Source organism: Oncorhynchus gorbuscha, linkage group LG12 (genome assembly GCF_021184085.1).
Source record: "Oncorhynchus gorbuscha isolate QuinsamMale2020 ecotype Even-year linkage group LG12, OgorEven_v1.0, whole genome shotgun sequence".
Lineage (NCBI taxonomy): Eukaryota > Metazoa > Chordata > Actinopteri > Salmoniformes > Salmonidae > Oncorhynchus > Oncorhynchus gorbuscha.
In genome coordinates, this window is record NC_060184.1 from 32862827 (window position 1) to 32877756 (window position 14930).

Here is a 14930-nt window from a genome sequence, read left to right on the forward strand (position 1 = left end):
ATCAGGTGACTTTCATCTACTCTGTGGTTGGACAATACAGACCGCGATGCTCATGGTTAGTGTTGCTTTTTGTGCTTTTTGAAACAGAAAAGAATGATAAAACCGCGACTTCTCAACACAGAGTTTGAAACATTCATAACTGATGGGCACTCCATTAACACAAATTGTTTTTCATTCTCGGTAGAAAATATAATTTTTACGTTGCACAGCATTGCTCTCGCAAATATTTGATATCACCGTGGGTAACGAGGCTTGAGAATCCACTTCCGGAAACTCTCGTTGCAGCTCATAGCATACAGTATATGGGCCATCACATACATGCCCCTACCACCCACCCTCCTCTCCCCCTGTCTTTATCCCCTCTCATCTATCTGCGAGGGAGAGAGTGAAAATACTTGTGTCAGCCTATTGATAGTTATATGGCTGAATGACATCGATTCCCCTTGTAATACAAGCCTCTCCCTTGTCGTCCTGTCAAAGCTAAGATTGGACATGATAATACAGATCAGACGTGAGCCAATCGAAATGAAAGCTTCCGGCAAGGAGATGACTATCTGGGGGAAAGGAGAGGAGACAGGAGTAGAGAGAGGGAAGAGGAGGAGGAGAGTGGAAGAGAGGAGAGGAGACAGGAGTAGAGAGAGGGAAGAGGAGGAGGAGAGTGGAAGAGAGGAGAGGAGACAGGAGTAGAGAGAGGGAAGAGGAGGAGTAGAGTGGAAGAGAGGAGAGAGGAGACAGGAGTAGAGAGAGGGAAGAGGAGGAGTAGAGTGGAAGAGAGGAGAGAGGAGACAGGAGTAGAGAGAGGGAAGAGGAGGAGGAGAGTGGAAGAGAGGAGAGAGGAGAGGAGACAGGAGTAGAGAGGGGAAGAGGAGGAGGAGAGTGGAAGAGAGGAGAGAGGAGAGGAGACAGGAGTAGAGAGAGGGAAGAGGAGGAGGAGAGTGGAAGAGAGGAGAGAGGAGAGGAGACAGGAGTAGAGAGAGGGAAGAGGAGGAGGAGAGTGGAAGAGAGGAGAGAGGAGAGGAGACAGGAGTAGAGAGAGGGAAGAGGAGGAGGAGAGTGGAAGAGAGGAGAGAGGAGAGGAGACAGGAGTAGAGAGAGGGAAGAGGAGGAGGAGAGTGGAAGAGAGGAGAGAGGAGAGGAGACAGAAGTAGAGAGAGGGAAAAGGAGGAGAGTGGAAGAGAGGAGAGAGGAGACAGGAGTAGAGAGAGGGAAGAGGAGGAGGAGAGTGGAAGAGAGGAGAGAGGAGAGGAGAGAGGAGTAGAGAGAGGGAAGAGGAGGAGGAGAGTGGAAGAGAGGTGAGAGGAGAGGAGACAGAAGTAGAGAGAGGGAAAAGGAGGAGGAGAGTGGAAGAGAGGAGAGAGGAGACAGGAGTAGAGAGAGGGAAGAGGAGGAGGAGAGTGGAAGAGAGGAGAGAGGAGACAGGAGTAGAGAGAGGGAAGAGGAGGAGGAGAGTGGAAGAGAGGAGAGAGGAGAGGAGACAGGAGTAGAGAGAGGGAAAAGGAGGAGGAGAGTGGAAGAGAGGAGAGAGGAGAGAGGAGACAGGAGTAGAGAGAGGGAAGAGGAGGAGAGTGGAGGAGAGGAGACAGGAGTAGAGGAGGAGAGTGGAGGAGAGGAGACAGGAGTAGAGAGAGGGAAGAGGAGGAGAGTGGAGGAGAGGAGACCAGGAGTAGAGGAGGAGAGTGGAGGATATAGGGAAGAGGAAGGGGAGGGGAGTAGAGTGGAGGAGAGGAGAGAGGAAAGGGGAGGAAAGTGGAGAGGAGGGGCGATGCGGGGAGAGGAGACCAGGGGTGAGGAGAGAGGGAAGAGGAGGAGAGTGGAGGAGAGGAGGGAGGCGGGGAGAGGAGAGGAGACCAGGGGAGAGGAGAGGAGTGGAGTGGAGAAGAGGAGAGGGAAGTAGAGGAGACTAACTTTTGCACAAACTTTGCTGATAACTTCTTTATTGAGGAAAAATGTACTTATTACGACTGTAATATGTGGTTGTCTCACCAGGCTATCTGTATGTGGCTCTGGATAAGAATGTCTGTTGAATGACTACAATTCAAGAGTAGTGGAAAGGAAAGGAGAGGTAGAGATGAGAGGAGAGAGGGACGAGGAAAGGAGAGGAGAGAAGTGGAGAGAGGGGAGGAGAAGAGTGGAGAGGAGAGGAGAAAGGGAAAAGAAGACAAGACTGGGTAGAGAGGAGGAGAGGGGAAGGGAGAATGGGAGCCTGGCTTCAGTTTTCCAGGAGCGTTCCTGGTCATTGTCATGCCTTAGGTCTGTGGTGGAAAACAAATTGTGCTGTACGTACGTTGCATGACCAAAAGTATGTGGACGTCTGCTAGATGAACATCTCATTCCAGAATCATGGGCATTAACATGGAGTTGGTCCCCCCTTTGCTGCTATAACAGCCTCCACTCTTCTGGGAAGGTTTCCTACTAGATGTTGGAACATTGCTGCGGGGACTTGCTTCAATTCAACCACAAGAGCATTAGTGAGGTTGGGCACTGATGTTGGGCGATTAAGCCTGGCTCGCAGTCGGCGTTCCAATTCATCCCAAAGGTGTTTGATGGGGTTGAAGTCAGGACTCTGTGCAGGCCAATCAAGTTCTTCCACACCAATCTCGACCAACCATTTCCGTATGGACCTCGATTTGTGCACTGGAACATTGTCATGCTGAAACAGGAACTGTTTCCCAAACTGCTGCCAAGAAGTTGAAAGCACATAATTGTCTAGAATGTAATTGTATGGTCTTGAATTAAGATTTCCCTTCACTGGAACTAAAGGGCCTAGCCCAAACCATGAAAAACAGCCCGAGAACATTATTCCTCCTCCACCAAACTTTACAGTTGGCACTATGCATTGGGGCAGGTAGCGTTCTCCTGGCATCCGCCAAACCCAGATTAGTCCGACGGACTACCAGATGGTGAATCGTGATTCATCACTCCAGAGAACACGTTTCCACTGCTCCAGAATCCAAAGGTGTTGACCTTTACAACACTCCAGCCGACGCTTGGCATTGCGCATGATGATCTTAGGCTTTTTGGTCTGCTCGGCCATGGAAAAATAATTCATGGAGCTCCAGATGAATTGTTATTGTGCTGACATTGCTTCCAGAGGCAATTTGGAACTTGGTAGTGAGTGTTGCAACCGGGGACAGACGATCTCTATGCCCTACGCGCTTCAGCTACACTCGGCAGTCACGTTCTGTGAGCTTGTGTGACCTACCACTTCGCGGTTGAGCCTTTCCATCAGCTTTGCACTCTCTTGGCATTCTCTCAACCAGCTTCATAAGGTCACCTTGAATGCATTTCAATTAACAGGTGTGCCTTGTTAAAAGTTAACCTCTTCATTTGTGGAATTTCTTTCCTTCTTAATGCTTTTGAGTCAATCAGTTGTGTTGTGACAAGGTAGGGGTGGTATACAGAAGAAGCCCTATTTGGTAAAAGACCATGTCCATATTATGGTAAGAACAGCTCAAATAAGCAAAGAGAAATGAAGGTCAGTCAATCTGTATGATTGTGGAGGCCAGAACATCTGATTCAGCACTCCATCACTCTCATTCTTGGTCAAATAGCTCTTACACAGCCTGGAGGTGTGTTGAGTCATTGTCCTGTTGAAAAACAAACGATAGTCCCACTAAGCGCAAACCAGATGGGATGGAGTATCACTGCAGAAATCTGTGGTAGCCATGCTGGTTAAATGTGCCTTGAATTCTAAATATATCACATACAGTGTTACCAGCAAAGCACCCCCACACCATCACCCCTCCTCCTCCATGCTTCACGGTGGGAACTACACATGCGTTCACCTACTCTGCGTCTCACAAAGACACGGTGGTTGGAACCAAAAATCTCAAATTTGGACTGATCAGACTAAATAACAGATTTCCACCCATCTAATGTCCATTGCTTGTGTTTCTTGGCCTAAGCAAGTCTCTTTTTCTTATTGGTGTCCTTCAGTAGTGGTTTCCTTGCAGCAATTCGACCATGAAGGATTCCTCTGAACAGTTGATGTTGAGATGTGTCTGTTTCTTGAACTCTGTGAAACATTATTTGTGCTGCAATTTCTGAGTCAGGTAACTCTAATGAACTGATCCTCTGCAGCAGTGGTAACTCTGGGTCTTCCTTTCCTGTAGCGGTCCTGATGAGAGCCAGTTTCATCATAGTGATTGATGGTTTTTGCGACTGCACTTGAAGAAACTTTTCCGAATTTACTGACCTTCATGTCTTAAAGTAATGATGGACTGTCATTCCTCTTTGCTTAAATGAGCTGTTCTTGCAATAATATGGACTTGGTCTTTTACCAAATAGGGCATCTTCTGTTTACCAACCCTTCCTTGTCACAACACTACTGCTTGGCTCAAACACATTAAGAAGAAAATAAATTTGACACAATAACTTTAAGGCACATCTATTCATTGAAATGCATTCCAGATGACTACCTCATGAAGCTGGTTGAGAGAATGCCAAGAGTATACAAAGCAGTCATCAAGGCAAAGGGTGGCTACTTTGAAGAATCTCAAATATAAAATCAATTTTGATTTGTTTAACACTTTTTTGAGATTACTACATGATTACCGCAACAAGGTGCCCCAGGGAATTGGAACATGCTTATTATTCCGCGTTCCTCCCTTCCTCTACTGTGGCCACTCTGATCTCCACGGCAACAACTCACTCAGCTAGATGATATCAATGGAAATGGTCATAGGCTATAAAAGAGAGAGCTTGAGTTAGAATTTGTTCATGCTTCCTTTGTTTTCACCTGCCAGGAAAAGATCTCTTCGCCATAGGGGTTCTGTTGTTGCATTATAAATAAAGCAAATGGGGTTTAGATGTTTGAGATGCATTGTAGATGCATGCTGTTGTCTTCTACCTCAAAGGTTTTTTCCCTCTGTTTCCTCTGGGTAGAAAGCGGAGCAGGGTATTTGCTCAGATAACAGTCTAGGCGTAATGTGCAATACGTAACAACCCCTGCTTCGTGATATGTCACCGTATATGAATATACGAGCACATTTGACCATCTCTTTCCTTAGGCTCTGACACGGGTCTATACCATCTTATAATTCTGTAGCAGAGATCCTGTTGAGCTAGAGATGTGTTGTGTTGTTCTTACAGACCCAGGGGGAAAGGACAGTGTTACAGCATGTTTGCCTTTCTACTGTCTCACCATGCAGAGTGTGTCGGGGCTGAAGTAGGGCTTATCAGATCACCGGGAATATAGGATGGGCCAGAGTGGTACATATCCAAATGTAAACAAAGAAATGGTTCTGGGATGTCCAACACATTCAACTACAGTTCAATTAAATAAAGTATAGTGTGTTCTCTCTAGTACTATTATGTATGTGTAATTTTACTCTCTCTCTCGCTCTCTCTCTCTCTTTCTTTCGCTCTCTTTGTTACAGTTTTTAACAAAGACACAGGGGTGGTCGATTATATTACGGTTGTGTAACTATAATGTCAGTGGCCTTGACGATGAGGATCTCTCAGTGTCCTGCTGTAGCTGCAGTGTGCTGTGGTGTTCTCACAGCACCTCACCTGCCATGCCTCACTAACCTCAGGTGTGAGCGTGATGGATGAAACTGTGAAAGCACTTCCCGTGTTCCCGTGAAAGTTGTGCTCTCCCGTCCTCCAACAAAATACCTTAACTGTTCAACGTGGTTCTCATACTCCGCCCAAACCATAGAGATAACGTTTTCATTGCGTGCTCCAAACTGTGCGAAAAAAAACGTGAAACATCAGTGAATATTTGAATATTTTAATATTTATCATCCTCAAAGTGACTATGATAAGAGCCTTTTTCTAGTTTTTAGCTCAAAGTTTTGTTCTTGAATGTGATTAAAATCGACACCTTTTTTTGGAGGGTCAAGCCTGATTGCGCCGTCTAGCTGGTGATTTCTTCAGTTGCCAGTGGTAATTATATGCTCGGCCTGATAATGGTGGTTGCAGCGCAAGGCTGGATGATTCTGAGACTCTTGGAAGCACTGATTAGTTCCCTAAAAACAGACGGGGAGGGAGAATCACCCATGTCCACCATTTTGTAGCACCACAAGGAAAATGGCTAGGCTGTGTGTGTGTGTGTGTGTGTGTGTGTGTGTGTGTGTGTGTGTGTGTGTGTGTGTGTGTGTGTGTGTGTGTGTGTGTGTGTGTGTGTGTGTGTGTGTGTGTGTGTGTGTGTGTGTGTGTGTGTGTGTGTGTGTGTGTGTGTGTGTGTTTACGGTGGGTGTGTGCCTGCGTGTGTATCGGAAGCTGTCTGTATTGATCTCAGAGGGATCCTTGTAGAATGCCCACGTCAAAGGTAACGGCTGTTATAATGAGCTCTGTCGTCTGGGTCTCGATTTATGTCTCATTTCTTTGTTGTTTAAGGATGATGTAACCCCATTATATGGTGTATGTCAGATGTACATTAGCCTGGAATCATTCACATTACGCAAACCCGCATGGCCACACACATATGTACACAGGCGCAGACACACACACACACACACACACAAGCACACACACTGAAACACACCAATACACACACACACGCACACACTGCACCGCCACCCTGTAATCCCCTTCGGCTCACGCACACACAATCCGCCACACACACTCACACTCGCTTCCACAAATGAAGATGAGACAGTTTGTTGAGAATAATTGCAGTAAAAAATAAATCACTTTGTTGCCAAAATATATCCCACTCTACGCTATGGAGATTTAGCCTAAGAATTAGATTCCTTCAGCTGTGAAATCCCTTTCTGTAGTCCTGCCGGCCGTGCACATCATTATTCTACACTATAGCATAATACATAGGCAGGAAACACTATTGCTGTCTTCAATGCACAGGCATTGGAATGATTGATGTTTCTGACCGTCTAGGAGACAGGTGGTGTGATTCATAATGCAGGCATCAGTTCATTGGTTTGGCATCAGCGCAACGGTGAGGATTAAAGCTTCAGAAGCCCAGACGATCTCCAACATCTCAGTTGAAATCCTTGTGGATTTGACTGTGAATGTAATCTATGTCAGGCAGTCTGATCTGTGTTAAGTTCCAAAAATAGAGGATATGCATGTGAACTTTCATCAAGCCTGTATAAAGTGAAGGAACCAACACAGATTTTCCTTATTTTGTCGAACCCCAAACCCCTGAAGTCTTTTCTTTTCAGTGCTGCTAGTATTCTGGCCTCTGTGTGAGGTTGGGTCAGAGAGAGAGGACAGAGATTACAAAGCCCAGTAAGAGACGGATTTCCCAGGCTGAGAGCCATGATAGCTTTGTTACTGCCTGACACAACACCCTGCTGCCTGTCACATCTCCTATGGTCCTGTTGTGGGTTTGTCTCTAAACTCAGACAGAAAGCATCAACCCACCACCTCGCCATCCCTCTACTTCCCGACAGAGCACCCTGCTGCCTGTCGCACGGTGGCCAATCTCCTCTTGTCCTGTTGTGGGGTTTGTTTTCCAACTCAGACGTGGGTTCCCTCTGCTGTGAGAGTGTGGTACATTTGTTCCTAGACCCCGACGTCTCTATGCTGTGAGACGTATTGGAGAACAGGTGAGAGCCTCAGGGCAGAGACCCCCTCAGGCACACAGGCTTCAAACATGTTCAGTGTGCACAGTGCGAAGAGCATGGGTTACATACAAGTAGATGGGTACAGGCATGAGGATGTTTTGGGCTGAAGCGGTGGAAACAAATCAAATCAAACTTCATTTGCCACATGCGCCGAATACAACAAGTGTTGACTTTACCGTGAAATGCTGAATACAACAAGTGTCGACTTTACCGTGAAATGCTGAATACAACAAGTGTCGACTTTACCGTGAAATGCTGAATACAACAAGTGTCGACTTTACTGTGAAATGCTGAATACAACAAGTGTAGACTTTACCGTAAAATGCTGAATACAACAAGTGTCGACTTTACCGTGAAATGCTGAATACAACAAGTGTAGACTTTACCGTGAAATGCTGAATACAACAAGTGTAGACTTTACCGTGAAATGCTGAATACAACAAGTGTACACTTTACCGTGAAATGCTGAATACAACAAGTGTAGACTTTACCGTGAAATGCTGAATACAACAAGTGTAGACTTTACCGTGAAATGCTGAATACAACAAGTGTAGACTTTACCGTAAAATGCTGAATACAACAAGTGTAGACTTTACCGTAAAATGCTGAATACAACAAGTGTAGACTTTACCGTGAAATGCTGAATACAACAAGTGTAGACTTTACCGTGAAATGCTGAATACAACAAGTGTAGACTTTACCGTGAAATGCTGAATACAACAAGTGTAGACTTTACCGTGAAATGCTGAATACAACAAGTGTAGACTTTACCGTGAAATGCTGAATACAACAAGTGTAGACTTTACCGTGAAATGCTGAATACAACAAGTGTAGACTTTACCGTGAAATGCTGAATACAACAAGTGTAGACATTACCGTGAAATGCTGAATACAACAAGTGTAGACTTTACCGTGAAATGCTTACTTACAAGCCCTTAACCAACAGTGCAGTTCAAGAAGAAGACAATATTTACCAAGTAGGCTAAAATAAAAAGTAATAAAAAGTAACACAATAAGAATAACAATAACGAGGCTAAATACTGGGGGCACCGGTACCGAGTCAGTGTGCGGGGGTACAGGCTAGTTGAGGTTTTTCTGATTTATAGTGAGCTGAGATGTGTAGGGAGAGACTGAGATTGGTGGAACAGCCTTTGTTTTAAACTCTGAGTTAGTTTCCTTCACTTCACTCTGTGTCCTTTCCTGCATTTACTATCAGAATAACTTGCAAGCAATATATTCTCTCAGGAATATACAGGCTTTTTACACACATAATGTGACTTCAATTAATCATATCATATGCAGTGCTGTCGGAAAGTATTCAGACCCCTTGACTTTTTCCACATTTTGTTAGGTTACAGCCTTATTCTAAAATGGATTATATTGTTTTTTTCCCCTAATCAATCTACACACAATACCCCATAATGACAAAGCAAAAACAGGTTTTTAAACGCTTATCTAATTTAGATATTTTTTTAAAACCGAAAAGTCACATTTACATAGGTATTCAGACCATTTACTCAATAATTTGGTGAAGCACATTTTGCAGAGATTACAGCCTTGAGTCTTCTTGGGTATGACGCTACAAGCTTGGCACACCTGTATTTGGGGAGTTTCTCCCATTCTCCTCTGCAGATCCTCTCAAGCTCAGTCAGGTTGGATGGGGAGCGTTGCTGCACAGCTATTTTCAGGTCTCTTCTGAGATGTTCGATCGGGTTCAAGCCCGGGCCCTACCATAAAGGCCTGATTGGTGGAGTGCTGCAGAGATGGTTGTCCTTCTGGAAGGTTCTCCCATCTCCACAGAGGTACTCTAGAGCTCTGCCAGAAGGACCATCGGGTTCTTGGTCACCTTCCTGACCAAGGCCCCTCTCCCCCGATTGCTCAGTTTGGCCGGGCGGCCAGCACTAGGAAGAGTCTTGTTGGTTCCAAACTTCTTCCATTTAAAAATGATGGAGGCCACTGTGTTCTTGGGGACTTACAATGCTGCAGAAATGTTTTGGTACCCTTCCCCAGATCTGTGCCTCGACACAATCCTGTCTCGGAGCTCTACGGGCAATTCCTTTGACCTCATGAATTGGTTTTTGCTCTGACATGCACCGCCAATAGCGGGACCTTATTTAGACAGGTGTGTGCCTTTCCAAATCATGTCCAATCAATTGAATTTACCACAGGTGGACTCCAATCAAGTTGTAGAAACATCTTAAAGATGATCAATGGAAACAGGATGCACCTGAGCTCAATTTCGAGTCTCATAGCAAAGGGTCTGAATACTTACATAAATAAGGTATTTCTGGTTTTTATCCACTTTAGATTAAGGCTGTAACATAACAAAATATGGAAAAGTATATTATATATTTTACAGCAATTCAGTCTCTCTTCCTCACACACACACACATAACCACATCACCCTCTCTCTCTCTCTCTCTCTCTCTCTCTCTCTCTCTCTCTCTCTCTCTCTCTCTCTCTCTCTCTCTCTCTCTCTCTCTCTCTCTCTCTCTCTCTCTCTCTCTCTCTCTCTCTCTCTCTCTCTCTCTCTCTCTCTCTCTCCCTCTCCCTCCCTCCCTCTCTCTCTTTCTCTCTCCCTCTCTCTCTCTTTCTCCCTCTTTCTCTCTCCCTCTCTCTCCCTCTTTCTCCCTCTTTCTCTCTCCCTCTCTCTCCCTCTCTCTCTTTCTCTCTCCCTCTCTCTCTCTTTCTCCCTCTTTCTCTCCCCCCCCCTCTCTCTCTCTCTCTCTCTCTCTCTCTCTCTCTCTCTCTCTCTCTGAATATATTATAATAAATAGACTCCCTAACCGTGGAGTATGTGTATTCGCTGGCATATCAGGGCCATGGTGGTGAGCCTAACTGCCTGCATGCCTTCTCCTGGGCGGCTACAGCTATCATGGAGATGGCGGAGGAGGTGCCGGCAGCAGCAGCCGCGTTTCATTAGTCTGTCAAACTCAATGATATTTAGAGCCTAGCAGGCAGCGTGGTGGTCCAGCTCTGCAAACTCAATCAGCGCTGTGATTTCATAACCCTGCTCTGTGACACCTCTTATTTTATCTACCTGCTGATCCCTTCTAATAAACGCCGCTCCCCGCCATGCTGAAATACGACCCCTCTGTCCTCCCCAGGTGAGGCCCGAGAGAAGAGGCGAGGGGATAAATCTGAATTGTGGGATAGTGGAGGTTGGCTGATAATCCACCCGGTCGGCAATCGCCTCAAATCCGCCTGTATCCCAAATGGCACCCTATTCCCTATATAGTGCACTAATTTTGACCAGAGCCCTATGTGCCCTGGTCAAACGTAGTGCACTAATAGGGAAAATGGTGCCATTTGGGATCCACTCACCGTCTCCCGACCATTCCCCCTCTCTGCTGCAACAAATCACAGCGTTTCAGTAGGACAAGGCTGATCTGTGGCTCTGGGTGTTTCATGAGAGGCCATTGATTGCAGAGGAAGGAGGAGAGGAGGAGCAGGCTGTAAATAACTTGAGCAGGAAGGAGAGGAACGCTAAAAGGAAAACAATCTGCAGGCAGAGAGGGAGGAGAGAACACTATGTAAAGAATAATAAACACAATGAAAGATGTTTGACTTGAGATGATATATACTGTAGGGCTCTCAGCCCGGGCTGGAATATTCTGAAAACGCACCGTGCAGTATAAGCTGGCTAGATGTCTTGAATGGGATGGTAGTAGGGGAATGTTTTGCCACGTTTTTTGCCGTTCCCAACAAATGTTCCTGATCAGGGTTAAACCCTATGAACTTGGGCTAGGATCAGTACGTCGGAACTCGTGTAGTTTGAGCGTGTCAAGGACGCACCGATGATGGCTGTTCCATCCTCCAGACCCTTGCTGGATGTCCCAGTCATTTTTTAACGAGCATATTGTAGTATGAGCAGGGCCACGACAAGATTGGGCAAGGACTACTGCCAATAGCCAAGAAGCACTCGGCGTGTGAGACCAAAACCATGTGTGGGTTCGTTTTGCGTGGACCGGTGACCCGGGTGAGCGGAGATTGTACAATTTAGACCATTCTATTGGTCATTAAGTGAAATCCCCACCCACCCGGGGTACCGGGCCATGCTCAACAAACTCGCCCAATCATGGGGAAGAGGAAAGCAACAACAACACACACCGTGTGGACCGAGGTAACGGAAGACAGATTGATGAAGCTGTGGAGAGAACGCAGCCTTTTCAATATTACCTCTGTGTCCTACCATGACAGAAACCAAAAAGATAAAGGCTGGAATAAAATAGCCTATCCCCTGTAGCAACCTGTTTTTCTATTATAAAAGTGATATCATTACCCTAAAAGTTCAAGTGTGTCCAACCATTTGCGGATCCATATTCTGGATGTTTCTCCACATAACAATGTGCCCTCTAATAAAGCAGCTCGCCGGTTGCGTGTCGGCATTTTTTTCCTTTGACAACCGAGAAACGCAGGGGCGGGATCGACTCGGGAATCATGGTGTAATGTGAGCACCCACGTCCTGGGGTTGAGGATCTACGGAATAAAAGATTTGGGACAAGGAAATCGAGAACTGTCCAATTTGTTCTGATTTTCTCCGCTCGGCCGATTCGAAACAGTCTCCATACAGATATCTTTAACCTGTGGTGATTCCCAGTGTGCGTTGGTGACTCAATGTGCTGTTCGGTCTCACCATGTTCTTTTGTCGTCTTCTCTCTGTCTGTCTGTCTCTGTGCGTCTCTGTGTCTCACTTCCACCAGCAGACGACAGATGACATAGTATCGTCGGCAGAGTGTTCCAGCGACGACGAGGATCTGGAGGAGTGTGATTCCGGACACGCAGGTGGGATGGGTGTGTCGAGTTGTGCTTGCTCAGAGCTACCAGTCGTTCTTTCTTTCTTACTTTGATTTGCAACCCAAACCAAAAAGAGAGGGTCCGTTCTCCTCTAAGCATCATGTCCCACGGGAGCCTAAAGTGTAACTGTAAAAGACTCCCTAAAAGCACCGAGAGACGCGGTAGCACGAGTCTACGGTTTTAGCTAAATGGAGAGTGGAAAGAGCTCTAAGCACATTGGAGTTGGATGAAAGTAAGATAATATCCTTAGCATGCCCTCTCTAGAAAAGTTTGAAGTTATGTTTAGGCTCCAATCTGTAAGTAACTGCATATATACATAGTTCTACACACACCCACATATAGTATAGCGTGATAGCCTATAGTCAGTGATATAGTTTAAGTATAGTCTCTAATTTAAGTTACACTTAGCTATGGGGCCTTTGGTCGTTAACATGGTTAAAAACTGTTAATACTAATTTTGTTCTCTCAGCATTCAAGAGAGCAAACTTTCAATCAAAAAGTACAAAATTAGTATCAAGCTCCATGTTCACCTGTCCAAACTGATGCTTCAAAATGTATCTGTCCTGTTTTATATGGTTGACATGTTTCTTGCTGTGTGTGTGTGTGCGTCTTCTCCACAAAGGATACATTTTGAGATCTATTTTTCAAAGAACAAAATGCTTTCAGCATAGATACTGTGATATGTGGCAGACTAACTGCAACGGACCCAGTCCTCCTCCTCTCTCTTTCTCCTGTTTGTTCCTTTGTTTCCTTATACGTCGGAGGCTTGCCTTACCTGAAACATTCTAATAGAGAACAGATATCCTCGAATTTCTGTGCACATTGTTTTTCTCTCTCCTCTCCTATAACACATATAGTTTTGACACCAGGTTAAAGTGAGATGTACGGGGACTTTAGAAAATGTGAATTTACTTATTCCACATTTTGTTGTGTTACAGCCTGAACTCAAAATTGATGAAATATATATTATCATTTCTACCAATCTTCACACAGTACCCCATGGTGACAAAGTGAAAATATGTTTTTCGACATTTTTCTAAATGTATTCAAAAATGAAGTACAAAAATGTCTCATTTAACTAAGTATTCACATACAGCCAAATGAATTTGGAGTGTCATGGCACAGGGGTGTGAATACTTATGCAAATTAGATATTTATTTTCAATACATTTGCAAACATGTCTAAAAAAAATGTTTTCAATTTGTCCATTTATTTATTTTTGGATCAATTTAGAATTCAAGCTGTAACACATCCAAATGTGGAACGAGTCAAGGGGTATGAATACTTTCTGAAGGCACTGTAGCTCTCACTTCCCTCTACAGTAGTGTGAAATAATCATAACACATTACACCAGAGGTGATAATTAAGTGTGTTTTAAATGGAAACATGTCACTTGTTTTGAGACGACTTGGGTTTAGGGTTTCATGCATGTTAATATTCACATCAAGCTGTCAATCATGTTCCCAACAGAGCTTAATAAAGCCAGATGGACTCCTATTGCTCCTGAGAATGAATAGGTACTAACTAATACTGTCTGGTTCAGTGGGTGAACCAGCACAGAAATAGAAATGACTAGGGTTTACTGAGAATGGTGCGACAAACCAAAACAAACATCCAGTCAGCGGCAGTCCTGTGGGCGGAAACAGCTCGTTGATGAGAGAGGTCGAAGGAGAATGGCAAGAATCGTGCAAGCTAACAGATGTGCCACAATCACACAAGTAATGTCTCAGTACATCTCGGAAACGCATCTCCGGGAATGCACAATTCGTCGATCCTCGTCACGGATGGGCTGTTGCAGTGGGTTCCATTCCTATCAGCTAAAAACAAGAAGAAGTGGCTCCAGTCGGCACGCCATCACCACCAACATCCCTGTAGAACGTTACCAACAGCATGTAGAATGCCCCTGGATAATTCAGGCTGTTCTGGAGGCAAAGGGGGCTCCGACCCTGTACTAGATAAACTTGCCAGTGAGTGTATATCTATGGTGTGAATGACCTCTTCCCCCTCTCTCTCCTCCCCTGAAGCCCTGTGGCAGTCATTCACTAGCGAGTAAAATCGTTTTAATTACTGGGCTGTCCTTCAAAATGCCATCATAGAACACTAATTAATGCCCCACTAATCTGCCTAAATATGCCCGGGCTAATTACGAAACATATGTCCACTTTTCACGGAGCACAATGTGAAGCAGATTCCATTAAGACCAATTGAAATGCGATGTTCGCCTATCCTGTTATTCCTGGTAGAAGATCATGGATCGACGATTCTGCTTATTTATTTATATATTTAGGTTTTAGATAGGTTCCTGAATATGTGCACAGGGATAAGGAAGTAATTCCACAGTTTATCTCTAGAGCTTTGTCATCTTGTAGTTTTCTTGTAACATTCGTTGGCGTGGAAATTGCGCATAAGGTTTTTTTAGCAGGAATGTTATCTTTTTCCGAACGTGGTCTTTTTGATTTGACTATTGTCGGGAGGAAGTACTTTCCTCTGCAAAGCTATACATACGATAACTTTATGTTATCTCGTGTCATGGAGTTACAACATCTGTATTTACCCTAAAAGAAATTAAATGGACATGGCTGACAGCTTGAACAATTTAAAAGT

General features: G+C 44.9%; 1 protein-coding gene across 25 annotated transcripts in view; it reads left to right on the forward strand.

Annotated features, from left to right (window-relative positions):
* Positions 1–14930, forward strand: part of LOC123990888 (neurexin-3b-like) — a 572598-nt gene that overhangs the window by 544686 nt on the left and 12982 nt on the right. For 21 of the 25 annotated variants that reach the window (XR_006830728.1, XR_006830729.1, XM_046291875.1 and 18 more), the window contains one exon: positions 12233–12314. Coding sequence is in view for 22 of the 25 variants with exons in the window: in XM_046291875.1 (XP_046147831.1) it covers positions 12233–12314 (82 nt within the window). In the remaining 3 variants the exon portion in view is untranslated. The remainder of the gene's footprint in view (positions 1–12232; positions 12315–14930) is intronic. The other 4 variants (XR_006830730.1, XM_046291876.1, XM_046291872.1 and 1 more) reach the window with 1 other exon arrangement.